At 31.2% G+C, this 23464-nt stretch overlaps 1 protein-coding gene across 1 annotated transcript; it reads right to left on the reverse strand.

Annotated features, from left to right (window-relative positions):
- Positions 1–6098: 6098 nt before the first annotated feature.
- Positions 6099–9221, reverse strand: LOC123259260 (geranylgeranyl transferase type-1 subunit beta-like). The gene is made up of 3 exons (XM_044719605.1): positions 8078–9221; positions 7551–7911; positions 6099–6468 (listed from the first exon to the last, which is right to left on the reverse strand). Exons 1-3 carry the CDS (start codon positions 8621–8623, stop codon positions 6347–6349), a joined length of 1029 nt encoding a protein of 342 aa, XP_044575540.1. The 5' UTR covers positions 8624–9221; the 3' UTR covers positions 6099–6346.
- Positions 9222–23464: the final 14243 nt, after the last annotated feature.

Consider the following 23464-nt stretch of genomic DNA (forward strand, 5'->3'; position numbering starts at 1 on the left):
GTTATAAAAAAGCATTTTGTGCCGCATACTTTGCTTAGCGGCAACGTCTGGGCACCAAAACGGCCGCCGCGCGGCGTGAGCCCACTTTCAATTTTTCAGCAGTTAAATTAAAACTATAAACAAAACCTTACAATTCGGGAGTCAAAACTTATTTTACTAAAATTTTTTCTCCTCTTTAGGATCGCTTTTCAAATTATGACATATCTCAATATTTTTGAAGTTATAACTACAAAATGGAGACTACCTCTTTTTCTCTTCTGTTTTTGTCAGAGTATAAATCAAATGAAATGTTTTAAAATGGATAAATTAAAAAAGCCTCTTTCTCAGAATTGAAATTCCTGAACTGATTCAACAGTAGCCATTATTTTTAAGAAAATTCCTGATCGTACTTTTCGCGGAAAACTCACTTCTCGACTAGTAATCAAAATGAAATCTTATTTAAAATAATTTTAAGTATAAAAGCAATCACTAACAAAATGAAAAGGATTACATTAAGTTATTGTCGTTGGTTATTCGTCATTATTCATGTGCAACAATTCGTTTCGGTTTGTGCTTCAGTTCTAAAAATTTCAAAATCAATAGTCCACAAAAGGGTATATGCCTCTACTCGTGGTTTCTAGCAGTCGATCGATCCATGAATAAAATTTGGGAGTCGAACATAGGTAGAATTCTCTGCTGGCAGAATAACAAGCGACAGCCGACCTCCATTATACCAATAATGGAGTTTAGTAAGAAATATAGTCTCTTGAATAATAATCAACTACTTATTTGAGCACAGCAGTGAAAATACGTACATTCAAGTTATATGGTCTATTGGGGTTAACAAATACTAAATCTCAATAACGCAAAAATTTTAATTATTATGAATTTTCTTTTAAATTTCTAATTTGTAAAAATATTTAAATATACTAAGTTTAAAAAAATATCAATTTCTATCATTATGCATGAATGAAATTAAAGGATTAAATTTTTGTTCTTTTTGTACTCATTACATTTCTTTTAAAGATAAATTTCAAATTAGCAAAAGCAAAAGTAAAAAGTACAAATTTAGCTAAGAACATTTTTAATCCTTCGAACTCTATAATCTCTCGATACTTCTGAGAAGTTTAATATAAAAGCTTTTTAAACACATGGAATCGCCCAATCGAGAGAATAAATAAAATATCATACATATAAAAGTTTTGGCAATTGGGTATATATAAGCAGCATATATATCATATGGTATATATATATATATATATATATATATATATATATATGGCTCAACGTAATGCCGTTTGATCTCAACTACCACAACATCCCTATTCCAGATGGCAGCTGTTGCTCATTGATCAGCTGGTTATGGGCACGAGCCGCCAACTTCTTTCTCGGATGATCTATAGTTACTGAAAAAATCTCCTCGACAACCTGTCCCTTAACTCTGTTATCTAGTTCTGCCACAATTCATCCATGGATGACATTTACTATAAATTGTAAAAAAGCGTTTTGTGTTTATAAAATAAAAACTATTATGTAAGTTAACTTTCATTCTTTCCAGCTAAATAAACTTTTTTATTCAAACAAACTTTATAACTGAGATTGAGATTTTTATTCCAATTTTAGTTTTATAGAGAAAAAATTAGTTTTTTTAACGTTTTTATGAAACTCTTGTTAATTTAAAAATAATCTTTTATTATAATTATAAACAATAACAATATTAATTTATTGCCTTTAATTTACATATCAAACGCTGTCGTGTTGTTGTAAAATTGTTCGTATCCGCAAGAATTCTGCAAGTAATTCTCTTTATTCACGAGATATGTAAGTGAAATTACATCAATACCATGTTTGAATGTGACTATGACTAGTTATAGAGCTGTGGCTACGACCATGACCCATTGATTTTGAAAGACGTGTAAGAACTTAAACTCATGAGGAAAATCCACTTTATTATCGTTTTCATCCAATTATTTACTATTTATAAATTGATTTCCTTTTAAACTTTAGTAAGAAGCCCCAATAGATGATCATGTGTTCAGTAAGGATCACTCCATGTATTTCTGTATTATCTATATTCACAAAATATAGGTATAAGCAAGTCACATGGAGTGATCATATACATCAGTACATGATCATATATTGGGGCTTTTTACCTTTAAAAGTACTTATTTTTTTTTCATTTAATAAATCCTCAACAGCTCAAAGCGCCAATTATAAGCTTTTACAAAAGTTACAGAGTGTGAAATCAAAATAGCACATATGTAAAGCTAAAAATATAAATATAATTAACAAAATATTAAATCTTAATGTATAACTGATCGTTGATATCATAATAAACTAACATTAAGTGTAAATTAAGAATTGATATAAATTGGATTGAATGCTTTACTTTTTATTGTTCATATCGTAAATTCGCGCGGGAAAACTACTTCGTTTCTTAAATGATGACTAATAACTTTTAGAGTTAACAAATCATACTATTCAATTTTATTCATAAAAGAGGACATTTATATGTTAAAAGAGATCGAAAAATCGAGCGATTATTTCAAAACTATGCAATTAAACTTATCGCGGTTTACCTTAATACTTATCGTTTTCCGTTAACCACTTGTTATTATTATAACAATAATTATATCATTATGTGTAAAATGAGAGTTTTAATTAGTCAACTGTCAATCAAAAAAATAATTATTTAATTTATAAATTAAAATTAATTTTATGTTTTTATAAATTGTACCCAATTGTCTACAAACCTCGATAGAATAGTGTGAGTCGAGAACGACTCACGACTTCCAATGGCAATTATTTGTTATAGAAAATGATTGAATAAACTAAAAAAAAAAAAAAAAAGTTTATTCACAGCACTTGAAGAATATTCCAATAGTGATACAATTAAATAATAGTTAGATAATTAATAAAAGTCTATGAACACTATTTTTTAATCTAGTAGTACAGTCAACCCGCGAACGGACGAATAACATCTACTTGACTGTTATGATCTGTCGTTGCGACCAACCCACTACCATGGAACCTCTCACTTACTTCGGAGTGGGGAGGAAATGAAACCTTCTATATATAGGTTTGAATGTGTATACGTTTGTTAGTGTATTTCATGATATAAAATTATACGTATAGGTATGTGTGCGATGTATCACCTTAATATACGTAACAGTTACGGTCACTAAAGTCTGACAGTTGAGTCAACAACTCGAGAATTTTTTTTTTTGTATTAGTTGTTATTAATCAATGAAATCATTCATCTTCATATTGTATTGTATTTTTACTATTTCAATTATATCTGTTTGATAAATAGTAACTGTTACAAAATTGAGAAAATTTGCTAAATACAAAAATGCAGTTGATTATACTATGTAATGAAAATTATAATTTAAATATTTGACAAATTTAGTTCTAACAAAACTTTTCATTAAAAATTTTACTGATCTACATCCAATAAACTACTTACCATTTTTTCTTTTATTTAGAAAATTGATTACTACTAAGAAAATTTTTTTAAAAAATTGCACGAATATCTTTTTTTTTTTTTTAATTTCGAAATAGGAAACTATTTTTTCTTATTTTTTTCATTATAATTTAATTGTTAGAAATATTAAAAAAAAATTTCCGATATCTGTTAATTTCAATATCATAAAAATTTTAGTGTTTTTAATTGCACGCCTCATAGCGCGAAGCGCGTGAGGTTGTGCTTTATACTCGACTCGTCAAGGTCAAGCAATTTTGTGATCTTTAAATGTCTCTATCACAACCATATTACACTTATACAATAATATAAGTAGATGTACACGGAGAAATCATTTAAATCAAACCATCTTTTTACTTTCTAAAATCATTTCATGTAGCTATTTTTGAAAAAAAAAAACGTTTTGAAAAATTTTACGTGGACGTCCGGATGTCACCCCATTTTGATGTACCAATGATTACTCCCGAACAAATTGATATTTCAAGACCGGACCTTTTTATTAGTTTACGAATGCGATGAACTGGGTCCGTATTTTCATATCAGTAGCCTAGTTTACGTATTTTTTTTTAATTGAATTTTATTAAAATTTATTACGATATAACCGTACAAAGACAAACGAATTTTTCTTTTTATTTGTCACGTGAAAACTATGGCGCCACTTGATAAAGCTAGATTTTTTAGACTGCGTACGCATATAACAAGAAAAAGGGCGCTGATATTTAAAAAAAAAAAAGTATTCTGTAAGAAATTACTTAATTCTAGTTCCGAATATTCGACGATTTAGGAATATCAGGTTGAACTTAAAGTTTATTTTAATGATGAAAAAAAGTCATTCCGTTTCAAAATAGGTTTATAATTTAGGCTGACTGAAAAGGATGTTCGTTAATTAAAATTTGGTGTAGTTGATTGCATTCGCGGCTGTGATATTAATGAGATGTACCCATAGTTAGCGTAGTTTTGTTTCATGAATTTGAAAAATTGAATGGCGCCTTTTGTAATAAATTTAATATTTTTTAAAAAAATATTTTATGAGCATTTAATTTATAGACAATTAATTAATAAAGTTGAAAAATCAAATAGAAGAAGTTACTCTTGGTGGGACTCGATTCCGGAACCTTTGAAATCCTAAGTCTGGAACGTCGACCACAAGGCTGAACTAAAATTTTAAAGAACGCCCATTATTTTTCACTTTTAAAAACTCCAAGATATCTGACTTAGAAAATCAGGTCCTCCAGTTCAAAAATAGAATATTCAACTTAAAAATAAAAAATGAGCTTGATTTCAATCTCATCAGACTCAACCACCCCTCAAACAAATAGTTTCGTCAGCATCAATTCAGATTTATGTTTTATTTTACAAAAGGTCGTTCAGTCTCAAAAAGTTCAAAAGTTGATGCTGGTTTGAAACTGGGGAGCCTAAATAATACTCTGGTTCCATTCAGTTTGAACCTTTGATGTTTAGATCAGGCTAAACAGTTTGATTTTAATTTCAATTCAGCTTAGACAGTTTCATTTTAAATTTAATTCAGCTTTGAACAGTTTGACTTCAAAAGTTTAAAAATCAGCCTCAACAGCTAAATTCAAACTTCAAATTTGTGCCTCGGGTGGTTACTTTAACGAATTCAAAATTAAATTCTTTTTTACGCAAAATTTAAGTAAATAATAAAAATAGAATCCTTATTATTTTTACAGTTTTTAGTATTTTTGGAATTTTATATTTGATAGTCCACTTTTGCTTATATTCAAAGACGATGATTTACATTAATAAATTTATACAACCATGTTATCTTCTGATAATTTGTGGATATTTGTACGTTGTTTTGTTAGATTGAAATTTTGCATTGTATAACTTATCTTTATAATTCACAGAGCCGCCTCACCGTATTTGCTTTATAAAACGTACTATTGCTTTTATCATAGCTGATGTCAATTATTTATTTTAAAAAATTTTTAAATACGATTTTTTTATTTTTTAATACTTATACAATTTGTTATTTTGAATTTCCAGCGAAGAATTGAAAATTTTCAAAAATAAATAAGGAAATTAATCATTTTAGATTGATTTTAGGAAACTTTATTTTATTTGGTTGAAAATCAAAATATCATCAATATCCTCTGCGATTTTGAAGTTGATGACGGCCAACAATAAACTGTGCCCTAAATGATTGAATAGAATTAGTTTAAATATTTCTTATAAAAAAAACTTTTAATTCTTGATAATGATTACTATATTTAATCCCCTAAGAACCGAATTATTGTAGCTTTTAAAATTTTAAGTAATATATAAAAAACGATAGATGAATATTTTAAAGCATTATTTAGACATATATTTATTTCGACGGTACACAAATCAAGAAACTTTTTAAAATAAATTTTGGAACTATTATTCACATTCATTACAACATCATGTATAACGACTATTGTCCGTATATTCAATCACAGTGATTACTTTTCAACAATAAAAATAATCAACATAATACATTACTTGAGAAAAAATTTACAAAAATACTTTAACCATTTACAAATTTAAATCCATTGAGTTGAACATATTAAAACTGCAATTGTTGAATATATTAGTGGTAATTAACATATGTATAAATTACATTTTAAACATAATTAAATTTACAATAAAAATTTTATGTATAATTTTTGAATTAGTTATTACTGTGATTATAATTGTTATTTATAATACATTGTAGATATTTAAAAAAGTTACAAATGCAGTTACTCTGAATAAATACATCTATCGATGGTGGTATATTCATAACAAATTATTATCAGGTTGTATTACAATCTTTCAGTACAATTTAACGGATTTTATATATTAATGTGCGCTTGATATGAATAATTTTAGATAAAATTAATTTACTTAATAAAAGAAGACTAATCAATTAGTTTTCCATTTTTTGTGAATTTCTTTTAAATGTTTATAAACGCGATTAGAAACATTGAGGGCAGCATTCATTGGCAGCAACCCAGGTTCTCCCATGAGACTCAAGCCACATAGACCTGTAATCAAAAAAGTTATGTAGTAATGAAAAAATTAATGAAAAAAAAATCTTTTTATCACTTGTAAATTATTTTTTTCTTAATTTTAAGCGATTAAATGAAATATTTACTATTTGGGTCACTCCATGTCAAATCAACCAATCGTTGAAATCATCAACTCCTTTCAATTTGGAAAAAATTTGGTCAACATTTTTTTTTCATTATAAAACGAACATTTTCCAAAGAAAAATGAAAAAAATTTTTTTCGTAACTTATTTAAAATTTTGTTATTTTCTTAATTTTTCAACTTTATTATTTAAATTCCTCGGAAAATATTATAATTCAGCAATAAACTTTTGTTTGTTTTCAAGGGGATACTTGGAGCTGTAGAAAAAAAAATTTGAACAAAAAAAATCTATGGAATTTTGAGTTTTTAAAAATCGTCAAAATCGACTTTCGACACCAAATTTTGGGTTCAAATTTTTAAATATAATATATTTATATCATCTTAAAAGGTTCTGACATTTTCAGAATGTCTTTTTTTATTTAAAAAATATGAATTTTCAGTAAGACCTATCTTTTCTATACAAAACCGACTAATATATCATTTAGCTGCCTGTAATGATGTGACTGCTCCGTTCAATATAAATGATATTCTATTGTTTATGTCTTAACTGATTATTATTAATGATTGTAAAGAATAATATAATGAAAAAAAACTTCAAGCTTGATCTAAGTTGTTAACGTTATCTAAAATTAATAAGATCATTAGGACTAAGAATATTGCAATAAAAAGTTTGAATCTTCTTTCCAATCATTTCATTGTATGACATACTTAAAAACATTAAGAAAATTTGTAAATAAAAAAATAATAATCCAATTCAAATTATTTACTGAAATTTTTAAGTATTTGTTTTTTATTTTGTTTTCGACAAAAAAAAGTAATATTTGTATCAAGCAGAAAATTATTAATAAAAATATTCTATGACAAATATACGTAGCCATTTGAAAATTTTTCCAATAGACATATGTGATGTTTTACTAAATACTTAACATAGTACTTAAATAAAAATTAAAGAAGTAAATATTTTTTCAAAACAAACCTAAATAAGTATGCAGTGGATCAGCGCGTGTATCGTAAAATTTAGCAAAACCTCCAATGGAAGCATCTTGCGTACTCAAAATGAATTTTCGATTTTCATCGGGATCAATAAAATGGCCAGCATCAAGCATATGCAATGTTGCGCCAACCCAAAAGCTATAACAGGTATCTGATGGTTTACCAGGTCGACCTTGGAATCCACTATTCTGCCGCATCAGACACCAACGTCTTAGCTTATCAATTTGTTCTTCGGATAAAACATTATGAAGTTCATTCATGAGATAAAGACTGGCGACCGCGCAAAATGTTGATCCACCATGTGACTCCAAGTCTGGACCTTGTCCCATTGCTCCATCATACGACTGTAATTATTCTAATGAGAGAATCCCAAGTACATTAAACGCTTAGCCAATCAGGCAAAACATTCCAACATTAATAATCATCTGAATGTTTTTAATTTATTAACGAAATATGTAAATAATTGTAATCTATTAATTTTAGGTTTATAAATTACAAATGTTTACTTACGATACTTTTAACAATATAATCAATAGCAGTTGTTTTGTTCATTCCAGACCAGTCATTGAGTATCGCAGAAACACAGCAAGCACAATAAAGAAATCTCATGTCGCTTTCACTCTCAGTAATCATTGCCATGAAACAGCCATTTGGATTTTGGCAGGCACGCATTCCTTCTAAGATTGATTTTTTATTTACACGTTTTAAATCATCACCAAGTGCTAATAAAGTAGCAAGTGCTGTGTAAGTCATTGGTAAATAACCACATTGATAGTGAAGTGTGTCATCAGGTAGCATTGTTGATGCCTGGAAACCAGATCTGATACCAGCATCAGTTACTTGCAATCTGTAGATCCATTCTATAGCTGATAATTTTTCAGATTCGTTCAATACATCTAACGAATCAAGTATATCAAGTCCTGATACAGCAAAAAATGCAAACATTACTCTATTCGAATCATATTGAGCCATTTGACTTGGCATTACTTGTAAAATTCTTTTGAAATATTGTGCGTGTTTCTTTTTTTCTAATTGTGCGCTGAAATTTCGTGCCATTATTTTTTCTTTTTTTTTTTATAATCGTAATTTCAATAAAAATTATAGTCTATGAATGCATTCGATTTTTCAATGTACTGTCAATATAGGTTAGAAATTATATAAGATAAATTCAAAATACCACTCGTTTTAATTTAGAATTTACTAGCAGTAAAATTTTCTGTTCCCAAAAAATTGAAATGTATATTAAAAATTACTGTTACTTAGTGATCATATTTTCTATTTGTTGTGATATTTTTTTCCTTGATGTCAAAATTCTAAGTACGTTAAATGGAATGTCTTAAAAGTATAAAAATATTTTTTATGTCACCGACTACTTGAATTAAACATATTAATGATGTAAAAATGATTTGTTATTGTAATTATGTGATTTATTAATATAATTATATTCATTTAACTTTATTATTGATCAAAATAGGAGTCGGCTTATTGTTATTAATAGTCATCGCACACTATTGAATTAGATTCACTGTCACTGGATCAATCATTAGTGACTGGATGTATACTGTTGTAAACAATAACAATATTTCTATTAACAAATTTCTTTATTAAAAACGAGTATTTTTTAATCAGATTTTTTGTTATCTGATTTAATTTTTTATTATGTCATTTGTTTATAAAAACAATTTTTGAGTTTATCATTTGTAGATAAGTAGTCAAATAAATTTATATACATACACAGTAAATCTCAATAAAGTTTCTTTTGGTTGTCTCTTTTGCTCCTGTTTGTAATTTAGACAAATGTTGAGACATCACTACGAAACTTTATTAGGATTGTATATGTACTGTTAGTAGAGAGGTCTCTAGTAGCTAAAGGCAAAAGTACGGTGTAGTTAAGCATTTTAAACACGCTTTTTTTTATTGATTGATTGTTTATCTTTTTTCAGGAACTATTAAAATATCTTTAAATACTTATTTTGTAAAATTTTATTTTTACAAAAACAAGTATTTATAGACATAAAAATTTTGTACAAAATATATTTTAAATTCAATTTATTTTTAATTTATACTGTATACATAATGAAATATATATGTTCTTTAATATTTATAATCTACTAGAAATTTGAATAGCGCTACGCGCGTGCCTAGTTTCAACCAATAATGAATCGTGGCCCGTTTTTCGCGAATTTCGACCTTTGACTAACTTCAAGACTTTCATCCTATATACTAAAATTGATGGTAGAATGAAGTTAGCTTAGTATCGAAAACATGGACCCTGATTCCTTATTGGTTCAAGGTTAGAGCGCGCGCGGATGCACGCAATTTGAATTTCTAGTTGTATTTTTAATTTAGAGGATATTTTGTCGGTGGAGGATCTCAAAAATTTTACTTTTATCTAATACACAGTTATTGTTGCATTAGTGAATTTTAAGTACTGGATTCAGTTGGCTTAAAGATGAATAGTTAAAAATTAACTTGAACAAAAATGATATATGTTAATACATGCATAATCAGCATAGATATTATACAAGAAACCTTGTAATCTTATAAAGTAAACAATATTAAAATAAAAAACAACCGACTCTAAACATCTTGGTATTGTTAACAATAAATTAAATTTTAAACAACGCTCTGGCGTTACTATCTGCTGGAAAATTTTCTAGAAAACAAATTGTTATGTATATAGAGTAGGTAAAACTGTATTTTATTTTAAGCCAAAAATATTGTATATAAGACAAGAGTCACTTTTTCTGCACTAGTACCGTGCAGTATATTGAATATCGTGGCTTATTAAGGTTAAATTTCAGTAAAAATAAGTTCCAAAAAATTCAGAATTGTCGAACATGGAGGCTTGTACGACACGTAGTATAAATAGTATATCAGTAACATTGAGTGGATTTAATATCAGGTCAAAGACTGCGTATAATTGTTGTTTATTTGTATATAAAATTATACTAAATTTAAATAAAGCTCCCCAATACATGTATGAACGAATAATTAGAGCCGAAAATGATCAAGATTATAATACGAGAAATTTACTGTAGTAAAACATTCGTCATACAAGAACAAACTTCGCAGGAAGATGTTTGATTTATACAACAAGCTTCTTAAATTATTCATGAAAATTGAGAACAGATTTTTATACATATTGGAAAGAATATATATAATTTAATTTAAAAATTGGTTTACTATAAAACTGAAAATGAGTATGTAATTGTTTCTCAATTACAATATTTCTGACCAGACAAGCATCCCTTGTATCTCATGTATGCTAGGTTCGAGCTATTTCAAGCACCTACTTTTATGACTCTCCACTCGTTGAGGTCGTAAATGCAATTGCACATACACTTAAGTCCCGAGGTTATTTGCCTACGACTTAATCCTGCTCGCATCTAGTTTTATTTAGCTTAAACTATTTCATGTCTTTACTTTCTTTTAGTTTTTTAATATAATATTTTTTCAACATTCTCGATTGGCGAGTAAACATTTTCCCTGAAAATATTCTTAAAACATTTTTTTTGCCTCAAACTCCTTAAGTAAAGTCATGTAGGTTTTTATACATTATCCCTTTGTCTAAGTTTACAAAATATATTTTTTTCATACTTTAAAAAATATTAGATGGTTGTAAGGATCATTAAACTTTTAATGTTTTAAGAATATTTTATTTTTTTTAACTATCGTCTAATATTTTGAAAAATCTTAAAAAAATATATATTGTAGGTCAATGTTAGAGTAATACGTGAAAAAAAAGCTAAGGTGTACCATACGATTTTGGCATAAACAAAAATTTTTTTTAATATAATCGCATTTTTACCGATGACCAACTGACCCGATTATGGAGCGAATTTTTCTAGGAATACTAATTAGTGATATTTTAAAACCCATAAGCACTATTTTAATATCTTGAGTAGATTTGGAGAATAATGAGTTTAAAAAAAAAAAAACTTTTATTTTTTACTCAAAAACGCATGATATTTCAGAGTTGAAACTTGGCTGAGATGTTGTCTACAGTATAAGGTATTGTAGGAAAAAAAATTAGGAAAACGGTTGACCCTAAAGGCCATCCCTACAACTTCCCGCTAATTCCGTTAATAACTAGCCGCTTTTTTTGAGCTCTTCGAGCTCAAAAATACAATCTGTGTGTTGTTTTGAGCTTCCCGAGCTCAAAAGATACCTTTTCTATGCTTTTGAGCTCTTTGAGCTCATCTGATAGAAGTTTCATAGAACACTATTTTTTGAATTTTCAAACCGCAATAACTTTTGAATGAATGAACCGATTTTTACGCGGTTGGCGACATTCTATGAAGTTTTTTAAGCCTTATACAGAATTTCTAAGTTTAAATTGGTCGAACTAGAAATTTCGGAGTAACTGCGAAAAAATACTTTTTTCAGTCTTCCTTCGTTCACGATATCTTTTGAACGAATCAACTGATTTTGACCGGATTGGCGGCCATCGACGTGGTTTTTCAAGGTTGAGAGCTGATTAGCTTTTGGAATTGATCGGTAGAGCCGTTTAAAAGTTATTCCAAATAAACCACTTCTGAAAAAATTTTTTTTTAGATTTCTTTTAAATTTCTCAAAAATCTATCGGTCCGAATCGGTTCAAATTATCAGGAAATCTAAGTTTGGCAAAGCCCTTTCGAATGGCACCAACCGCGATAAAATCGGTTCAACCGTTCAAAAGTTATAAGCGATTCACATACTCACACACACACACACACACACACACTTGGGGCAGAGGAGAAACTGCTACCAGGCGCGTCTCCCCGTAGCGGATGGGAGAACGCTCGCTGTACCTGGTACAGAGGGTAGGAGCCAAATAAAATACGTTCCCGTGGACAAAACTCCCCTTTAATGGGTTGGTCACACTAACTGACCTAACAAGACGATCGTTCCCTGCTGTGACCCACTGGGAGTGACCGGAACCTCGTGTCGTAGTTTCCGACGATGCAGGCCACGGCTGATGTGAGCTTGCTCTGCCGAAGTGTAAGTTACAGCAGTGGATCAGGAGCCAGCCACTTTGGGCCTTGATCAGGAAGTACGCAGTGAGTGTTAGAGATCGGAATCTTCACCGCTCCGAGCGAGTCTAGTCCGTCCGTGTATTCCGGGACTGGCTAAGTGTCGGCTAGGCCTCAGGGAACTGGGGTAGGAGTACTATCTCCGAGGGTACACCCGTTCCTAGTTATGACAACCCGCTCCACTCCGTACGATGCGCTGGTGAATTTAAAAGTATGAGTAAAATTCAGAAAAACAACAATAGTGAAAACGCGCCTCATGCCCAACAAGCAGCGATTGAAGCAAGCGCTGAAATGAAGCGGTCGCAAGCATTGGAATGCCTTGAAAAGCTGACCAGTGAGCTAAATGACCTCGTCCAACCTAAGGTCAATATCCACAAGGAGATTAAGACCAAGACGACCAGCGTAGCCAATGCCCTCCAGAGATTCAAGAAACTTGATGAAGAATGGCGTTTAACAGTACGACGCACTTCTTGCACTACACCGGAGAGAAAGCATTCAAGCAACTGTCGTGAATGAAGAAGCAATGGACACTGGAGCCGAAGGTGATGGTGAATCAGTTGCGGAAGACAGAAGCAGAACTAGCAGCAAGTCAACTAAGAGAAAAGATCGATCTTCTCCCGACCCAACGATCAGCCAAGTTGTGAAGAAAAAGGACCTGAAACCAAGCCCTCCGAAAAACACGGCAGTGCAGAACGCCGGAAAAAAAGAGGTGACTGAATGGCAGAAGGTCCAATCCAAGAAGGAGAAGAAGGAGCAAGCGAGAGAACGGTTACCAAAACAACCGGTGAACAAATCTCGGCCGGAGCCTAAGCGGAAAAAACCGCGAAAATTCACCAAACCAAATGCCTGAAATCTCTTGACCCAGAAGTATTGCTAACAGCCCTCGATAGTGATCCGATAGAGACTGGATGTGCAGAAGAACATACTAAGGCCCTGATGATGCGAGTAACACAAGCTTGTGATGCCAGTATGCCTCGCAAACGTGTTATGAATTCAAGACCTGCGGTACACTGGTGGAATGATCATATCAGCAACCTCCGTAAAGAGTGCCATCGAAAGAGAAGAATATTTCAGCGTGGCTATCAACGACCTAACTCTGCAGTGCTGATCGCAGAGTACAAAAAAGCTCGTCGTGAACTTAATAAGGCCATAAAAGAGAGCAAAGGAAGATGCTGGAAAGAGCTCATATACGAGGTCGACAAAGACGTGTGGGGTCGGCCGTATAAGGTGGTCATGACGCACCTGAAGAAACAACAAATGCCGTCACCTACGTGTCCCCAACTCCTTCAGAAAATCGTCACTGCGCTGTTTCCACAGCAACACAGTCTCAATTATCAGTCAACGCAAGATGAACTGGACGACATTCCACCTGTCACTGAAGAAGAATTGTTGGAGGCCTGTAATCGGGTAGGAAATAATAAAGCGCCGGGATTGGACGTAATCCCTAATATAGCCTTGAAAACCATCATAAAGGCAGCACCAACATTATTTCTAGACGCTTACAACGCAAGCCTCAAGGAGGGAACTTTTCCTTGTAAGTGGAAACAGCAACGGTTAGTACTTTTACCTAAAGGAAAAAAACCGCCAGAAGAACCGTCATCTTACCGACCACTCTGCATGCTAGATACGGCGGGTAAGATATTTGAGCGTATCATCCATCAGCGAATAGATGCAGTGGTCGACCCACTCTTGACAGACAACCAGTATGGATTCCGGAAAGAACGATCAACCCTGGACGCGATCAACCTGGTTGTTAATACGGCCAAAGAGGCAATCACAGGAACTAGATGGAAGGGTGGAACGAAGAAGTACTGCCTGGTGGCTACCTTGGACATCAAAAATGCTTTCAATTCCGCTAATTGGGACTGCATCATGCAAGCTCTCGACGAGAAGAACGTGCCAACATATCTTCGCAGACTAGTGATTAGCTATTTTACAGATAGAGTGCTGAAATACGATACAAAGAATGGTCCGAAAGAGTATGATATAACCGGTGGTGTGCCACAGGGCTCTGTTCTTGGTCCACTTCTGTGGAATATCATGTATGACGGGCTCCTGAGACTGAAGCTTCCAAGATGTGTCAAACTGGTAGCGTATGCGGATGATGTTGCCGCAGTGATCGTCGCCAAACACCTCGACGAGATTCAACATCTGTTTGACATCACTTTTGAGAAGATCAACCAGTGGATGGATACAGTGAACCTACAACTGGCCAAGCAGAAGACCGAAGCAGTGCTTATTACCAACCGAAAAGAAGTTGAAACAATTAAGCTAAAAGTCGGTGACCGAGAAATCACATCACAACCTCATATACGATATCTGGGAGTGATGCTTGATGCCCGACTCAACTTCAAGCAGCAAGTGGAACACGTCTGTACGAAAGCGTCAGTAGTGAGAGCTAGTCTCGCACGATTGATGCCGAACGTCGGAGGCCCAAAGCAGAGCAGGAGGCTACCATTGTCATCAGTAGTCACATCGGTGCTCACTTACGGAATATTCATTTGGGCTGACGCACTAGAGGTGCAAGATTCATGGAGAAAAGCTGGAACAATATATCGTATGAGTGCCCTACGAGTTGCAAGCGCCTTTCGAACAATATCAGGGGAAGCAGTGTGTGTCATTTCCGGAACTTTGCCGCTCAGAGTCCTAGCTGAGAAAAGACGGAACCTTTACCAACGAAAGAGGACAACCACACAAAGTGCCGAGGAGCTCAGAGCTGAAGAACGGCAGAACAGCATCGCACGATGGCAATCGCAGTGGGACGCCGCGACAACAGGGAGATGGACACACCGTCTCATACCGAAGATCGACGTTTGGCTAAACCGAAGTCATGGCGAGGTCAATTACTATCTGACGCAGTTGTTGTCAGGACATGGATGTTTTCGGACGTATCTTCACCGCTTCAAGCATGATGATTCACCAGAGTGCCCGTCCTGCCCAGGAATCAATGAAGACGCGGAGCACGTTTTCTTTGAGTGCCCACGATTTTACCCACAGCGAGAAGAGCTGGAGATGATCCTAAAGAAGAAAATCCAACCAGAGACAATAGTAGAAGCAATGTTGTCATCAAGAGCCTCCTGGAACGCCATCAGCACATTTACAACAGAAGTCCTTATAGACTTGCGTTCCATCGAAAGAAGAAGAGCAAATGACAACATCTAGAAGAAAGGTAAAATAACACCTTAGCTACCAGAAGAAAGAGCAGTAGCTAGATCCTCCCCTCACGAAGTAATGCCTAACGGCGGTTTCCATGAGGGATTAGGGGAAAGAGGAAAAGGGGCTTAGGGTTTAGTGGGTAGGGGCGCTAGCGTCGAGTCGCCACATCCAGGCCAAACAACTATGCCTAGAATCCGTAAAAAGGATTCCCCCCCCCCTTAAAAAAAAAAAAAAAAAAAAAAACACACACACAGACATAGTGACACCCTCGCGGGAATAGTCAGGGAAGCTTCCTAGGTCCTAGGACCTCAAAACGTCGAGATCTGATGAAAACTCGATTTTCGAAAAACGGAGTAAAACCAATAACTTCCCGATGTTTGAAATTTTTAATTTTCTTAGCGGGAAGTTAAAAATTAGTCCGATTGCAATGGGGGCATTTTACCCCGGCTTGTCTGGCGAGGGCCTTTCCTACCATCAACTCAACTGTTTCCTTAAAAAATTTAAAGGACTTCTGTATTCTGACATGCCAACTAAGGAACCAAGGAAGTGTCAGTCTGTATACAGATCTTTTCTTTTAAACACACTTCACGTGAAGTATTTTAAAAACAAATTCAGTTATATTATATCTCTGTTGTTGTTTTTTTTTTTTGCATATATGTATTGTTGCATGTATATATTGTTGCTTTTTGTAATTGAGCTCTCGTGATCTTCATTTGTCGTTGGTACTAATTATTTTTTGTCAACTACCGATACGAGTATTATCCAGACAACCCGTAAGCCAATAATTGTGCCGATCTCACAGTCTACTTACGTTCATTTTTCCGCCATCGAATCATTGGTATATGTCCGCGTACGTTATTGAGTTATATTACCAGATATACATTAACGAAGCATTAAATTTATATTATTATGAGTGGGCAGTAGTAAATATACTTTGAGAAATTTAATTTTTTTTCTTTTTAAAGGAATTTTAAAATTAAATTTTGTAATCAATTACTTTATCCTTCCCTTAGTTTTTGAAAAAAAAAAAATGCACACAATTTAGTTGACAAAATAAAAAAAAAATCATAGCATCCCAGTCAGCATCCAAGTCAGAAAGATTTCAGTATGAAGTCTTTTAAAAACTTCTTATAGAAGTCCTAATGTGACGTCTTAAGGGAGCTCTTTTTACGAGGTCAGAACTAAGAGCTCTTAATGAACTCAGAAGTTTGGAGTCAATTTTTCTGACATCTAACTGAGTCCCTTTTTGGACTTCTTTTGAGTTGCGTATAATGAGCTTATAGACATTATAAATAAAACACAAATTTCTTTTTAATATAAAGCTGTCAAAATCTTATTCATTTTTCATTTATTACTTTCCTGATTGAGAAATTAAATTGAAAATGAAAAAAAATAATTCGAATAAAATGATTTAAAACAATTTGAATAGATTAATATATAGATATACACTTGGCATAGGTTAACTCATTTCTCTTAATCCAGGTTAATTAAATTTTTCAAAAATTTTAAATTATATTATGAAGTAATAGGCAATAATGTTAAAATCTGGTTCGTAATCAAACTAATTTAGATAAAATAATAAAATTGGATTCTAATCTGAAAAATTATGTGAACTTTCTACATTTAAGGAGTACTTTGCATGTATCAATTTTAAACATTTTATTCGAATTTAACGATGTCTTATAACTATATACTTATTAATTATTGTTGAATTTTTAATATTCATTAATTTATCTATTAGATTTTACATTGTGAAAAGTAAACAAAATTTATATAGACTATTTAAAAAAATATTACAGGTAGACTTTTGAATATTTTTTAGTACCCTAGCGGTTTCGGTGCCACCGATAAAACTCTGTAGAAACTCGTCCGAAACTCAGCGTAACGACGGAGTATAGTCAGCGCATATGGGGAGTAAACTCGGAGTATTGTGTGCAATTGTGACACATAAAGACGATAGTGGTTAATAGGTGTTTAATTGAGATCGTTACGGAGTTTGGTTGAAATTTTGCTGGTATTCTCATGAAGTTTTCCCCGAGTTTTATCAGTGTTTTTACGGGTTTTCTGTCGAGTTTAGTCAGCGTCTTTACCGAGCTATTGTGGAGCTTTTCCAAGAGTATTTTGCGAGTTTCATCGGAGTTTTTGATGGATAATGAATGAAAAACCGAAAAAAATAATTCGTGCAGACCGGGACTCGAACCCGGTCTATTAGATTTCTAGCCAAGGGCTCAATCGGTCAAGCTATCTTAGACATTATCAGTATTAACTATTTAGTCACATAATAAGACCCACCAAGTAATAAACAACACTGTCTATCTTACGGAAACCGAAAAAGTTTTGAATCGCTTTATGTATTGATAAAATTCTAATTTTAGTTATGATAATATTGATTCAGTGTAACAACTGTAAACTTTTGACAATTTCATTATGATGTCATTTTTTTTATATATCATATATTTTACTTATAAACTTCATAATATATTTATTAAATAACATATTCTATGTAGATAAATATATTTCAACTTGTAAATAAATAAATTAATTAATAAAAAGTACACCGTAATTGAAAAATAATTTATTTATAGTCATCTTTGTGAAATTAAAATTAATTTTCATGCCGTGAAGTATTATTAATTGCGAGTAAACTCCACAATAACACTACCAAAACTCCGAAAACACCAGCGAAACTCTTATAAAGCTCCGCAAAACATTGAAAAACTCGACAAAACTCCCTAGCAACTCCGAAAATACTCAACAAAAACTCGACGAAAACGCCAAAAAAAACTCCACTGTAACTCCGAAAATATGCCCGGACAAAAACGCGAGGAAAACTCCATAGCGACTCCGAAAAACTCGTCAAAAACTTCTCGAAAACTCCAATAATACACTTTTAGACTCCGTGTCGTAATTGCACACAATACTCCTTGCATACACCTCTAAAACTCCGCGTAAACTCCGCTTATACCCCGATTAAACTCCAAGAGGGAGTATACTCCATAGTAACTCCGCGTAAACTCCGAGTTTACTCTGAGTCGTCGATACCGCTAGGGTATATAAATATTCGTAAAAGTTACTTTTTCTCTATCGATACACAGTATCAAATAGAATAAATAATATAGACAATGATCGCAACATTTCATCACTATATAAACTTAGCTTATAAGAATCATTATTCTTACATCTCATTAGATGTGTGACGACGTATCGTTTGAACAGCGTAGGGGGTTAGGTATCGATCTAGCACGCGCGCGACTCGGGTTCGAATCTTGGTTACGGCAATTGCGATTTTCACTTTCTCTCGTTAAACCGACAATATTAGGTCTAACTAAAATAATAAACATTCGAAACCAGCATCGGTGCTTCATGAAACTCTGAATTATTTTTCATAATTTACTTTTATTATTATTATTATTAATATTATTTTTGTTGTGTTCTTATTATTGTTATCATTATAATAGCGTATAGAGATAAAAAATCATTCATTTGTGCGAGTTCAGAAAAAAGAGCTCTTTAAGAGCTCGTTTTGATGAGTTTTTAAAGTCTACAATAAGCGGCGCATTCGACCTCTTCAGAAGGTCTTAAAGACGTCTTTTAGACGTAGACTCTGACGTCCAAATCAGAAATCTGAGCTCATTCGGAATAACTTAATACGTCATTTTGCTATCTGGGATCACTTAATCGTTGATCAAAAATTAAAAGTCAATAATTTTTTAGGAAATTTATATAATATCTTCAAATTATGATATTATAACTTGAAGATTTCTCTTAAGATTATACTCTTTAAAAAAAAAATATTTTGGTGCTCAAATGTTGATGTTAAAAAATTTCAATAAAAAACGAAACAAGTAATTAATTTTTTAAATTTTTAAATTTGATAATATAATTGAAAAGCTCATTTCTTATGATTTTTCGAATCATATTCATGAATTTACCGCGATGCAGAACAAAATGATAAATGAAAAAGTTAAAAAAAATTTTTGATCGTAAAGCACTCTCTGACGCTTCGCATCATGAGTCATACAAAAAAAGAAATAAAAAAGTTAATTTTTTTATTTTTTATACCCTAAAAATTAGGTGACTGTTAAACTGAATAGTAAGTCAGGAATTTGCCGCCAGCCGTAATTTTTTTAATAAATACCCTGTTTTAAAAAATATGATGAGTTAAAATTATCTGTAATTTTAAATTATAATTATAATTATCTGTAATTAACTAAAATTTTTCATTTTGGAAAAAATACTCGTATAGAAAATCGTAAAATCTATTCGAGTGTTTTTTTCAAAATTTTCAAATTTTTAAGAATTGTGAATTTCTAATTCATTTGTAATTATCGGCATTTTTATCAAAAAGACTAATAGTGGGTACAGTAGTTAACTTCTGGCATATAACTAATTAAACAATTAAATAAATTAAATTATGAAAACTACTATGACACTCCCGCAATAGTCTGTCATCTGATTTTTTTCAGAAACATTATTTTATTAGAATTTGAATTTACTTTTATTAGTAATTAAAAGAAAATAAACAAAATTTCTGAAAATATGTTGAAAATTACCTAGCCTCCAATTTACGTTTACGTAAAATTTATTTTCATCAAAAGTTCAAAGGATCTTTTGCGCAGAGACGAATTGTAAGAATATGTCGTACACTAAGGTGCTTACACACACAACCATAACCACACACTTCGCCGCAATTGTTGAAGCTATACTGGGTGCTAGAATTTGTGTTTACATTTTCACAATTTATTTGCTAATAACAAAAAATTATTTATTCAATATTTTTATAGATAATATTTATACTTTAACAGAGTAATTTACAATTGAAGAAAGAAAAAAATTCGATAACAAAACAAAAGGTAACTTTTTTTAAAATATTCAATTATATATATAAAGGTTATGTAAATTATTTTGCATTTTAAATTAATTCTATACTTTTTTGAACAGTTTTTGAAGGACTAACTATAAATAATAATAATGAAGAGGAAGAAGATGATACGTAAAATTAAAAAGAGTCTCCAAGTAATGGATTACCTAATCAAGCAGACATAAAAATTTAATTTATGAGTGTATAACTTTGTATTTGAACTAATGTCGTAAAACCTTAACTTATTTATATGAGGATCAAGACCGAAAGTACTCGATAAGTTTTTGGAAACAACATCCTTTATTATAATGAGATTTCATACAATAAAATTGAAATTGTGACTATCATTTTGGATATGATGAATACATCAATATTCAAAATAAAGGGGAGAAACTACTTGAACTAGTTCAAAGTTGGGGAATAGTTGGGACTGAAAATCATTATTATGTATCAGAAAAATTACCACTTGTTAGTTGTATAACTAAATTCAATTTTTTGGTGGATTGTAATCAGCTTCTAATGTATGCACCTTTAGATATACCAGAGGAGAATGAAAATACTGTTATTTAAACATTCCCAGTCCAAAGATTAATACGATTCATCTATGGTAACAGCAAGTTACTTGAAAATTTTCTGGTAAAACGTTCATTAGATTGGTGCTATAAAAATTTAAATTCGACTATCATTGCACTAGATAAAAACTGTGAGATTTTTAATATGATTCAGCAGTACGTAAAAAACACTCATTCAGAATTTCATTATCACTTTAGAATCAAAATCAATGATATATTCATGATCAATAGACACGGTGAAGAAGAAAATTACACGAAAGATCTTCATAACAAAAAATTACTTTGGCATGGAACTAGATTAAATAATATCGGTGCTATTTTTTCAAAAGGCTTAAAGATTTGTCCTCTGAATGCTAAACACACTGGCCACATGTTTGGAAAAGGAATTTATTTTACAAGCATCTCTTTAAAAGCAGATAATTACAGTAAAAGTCTAGTGTGTAATGGAAATCTTCAGGGTATTATGTTGTTGTGTGAAGTTGCATTGGGTAATATGAAAGAATTCTATCGGGCACAGAATATGAAAAAACTATCAGACGGTGTACATTCAGTATTTGTCAGAGGTATTTCTAGTCCTCGAGATTCTATTCATATTTCAAGAGGAGTTGAAGTTCCTTTTGAACCACTGGTCAATGTGCCACTCTTTCAAAAGCCGCAGTTTCGACACAATCAATTTGTAATTTATAATCCTGCTCAAGTCAGGATTCGCTATCTTGTTTGTGTAGATTTTGAATGTTTATCATGATTAATGAAAGTAGTGTATTACACACCTTACTCTCTAAACATGAATTAGTGAAAATTTACTTGAATAAGTGAATATTCACTTATTCAAGTTAATTTTCACTAATTCATGTTTAGAGAGTAAGAGGAAAGTATACTGATCAAAAAATGATTTTAATTTAAGATAAATAATTTTAAACCAGTAAATCATTTAAAAAAGTTCATTGTTCTTAATCAAGCAGAAATAGTCTTGAGCACAGAAAATTTTCTTAGCTTACGATAATATCACTTAGTTTAAGAACTTTTCTGTTTGATTCAAGATAATTAAATTCTTTCAACGATTTCCATGGTTTAAAATTCTTTTTTTTTTTTTGTTTTAAAGTCGATTATTCAACCAGAAAGGAAAATTTTCTTTTGACTCAAGACAAACACGCGGATTTAGACATTTTACTTTCCTCTGTGGAGTGTTTACTTAGATATTTTTCTCCATTTCTACAGCCAAAATTTAAAATTCTTTCCATTATTTTGAAATAATATCAACGCACGTCAAGACATTTGTTTGCTTATAAAAGAAAAAAGGTGCTTTTTCTATTCGCAAAAAAGAACAAGAATCTAAATTTGTGGTACGGACATGGAAAAAATATTCTATTTGACTAACTAATTTTATTATCGTTACTAATTATGTATGTGTATACGAATTTTTAAAAGAAGTTGGGTATAAAAAATTTTATATTTTTGTATCTTACCTAGACATAGACTTTTACATTTAGTCATCTAAATAGCGTTAAAGTAGCATACAATATGAAAACAATTTTTATAAGATTCAATTTAATAATTCATGGTTTACACCGGAGAAATTTAATAAATATTATCACTAAATCTATTTATGATTATTTTATTTTTCAGCAAAGCAATAAAATGATTAAAATTTTTATATATAAGTTTGAAGCAATAGTTAATCAGTTTGCTATAATTGATAGTTAGATAATTTTTTTGCAAGTTTCTTAAAACTCTGTTGCATTTGTCCTCATAATTCAATTTTTATAAAGTTTTAGGATAATTAAGTTTTAAATTAAATGATTTTTCTTTTTCCTCTTGAACAATTTTTGATCAGTATTAATTTTAGCATTACAAAGCAAGAAAAAGTATGATACTGAAATTAACAAACATCGGACAATTTTCAGGATTTTTTTCAACAAACAAACTTATTAAGAAAATCAAAAAAATTGTTCGCCTAGAAAATAAAAAAAAACTATGCATAATATGATTTTATTTATTAAATATTTTTCTTCTACTTAGTTATTTTGTAAAAAGTATTCAAAAACGGTCAGATAATTTTCCATTTTCGTTTTTCAAATAGTTACATTTGTGAGTACGATATCAGTAGTCGATTTTTGAAAATTATTAAATATTTTGAAACTCAATGATTGAAAAAAAAAATTTAAAAAACTGCAGAAGATAAACATAAAAGTTTCCCAACGAATTTTTTTATTACATTATTCTTGTAATAAGTGAATTCTTTATAAATTTAAAAAAAATTGGATGCTTACTACAATCATACTTATTTCAATTT

This window comes from Cotesia glomerata, linkage group LG2 (genome assembly GCF_020080835.1).
Source record: "Cotesia glomerata isolate CgM1 linkage group LG2, MPM_Cglom_v2.3, whole genome shotgun sequence".
Lineage (NCBI taxonomy): Eukaryota > Metazoa > Arthropoda > Insecta > Hymenoptera > Braconidae > Cotesia > Cotesia glomerata.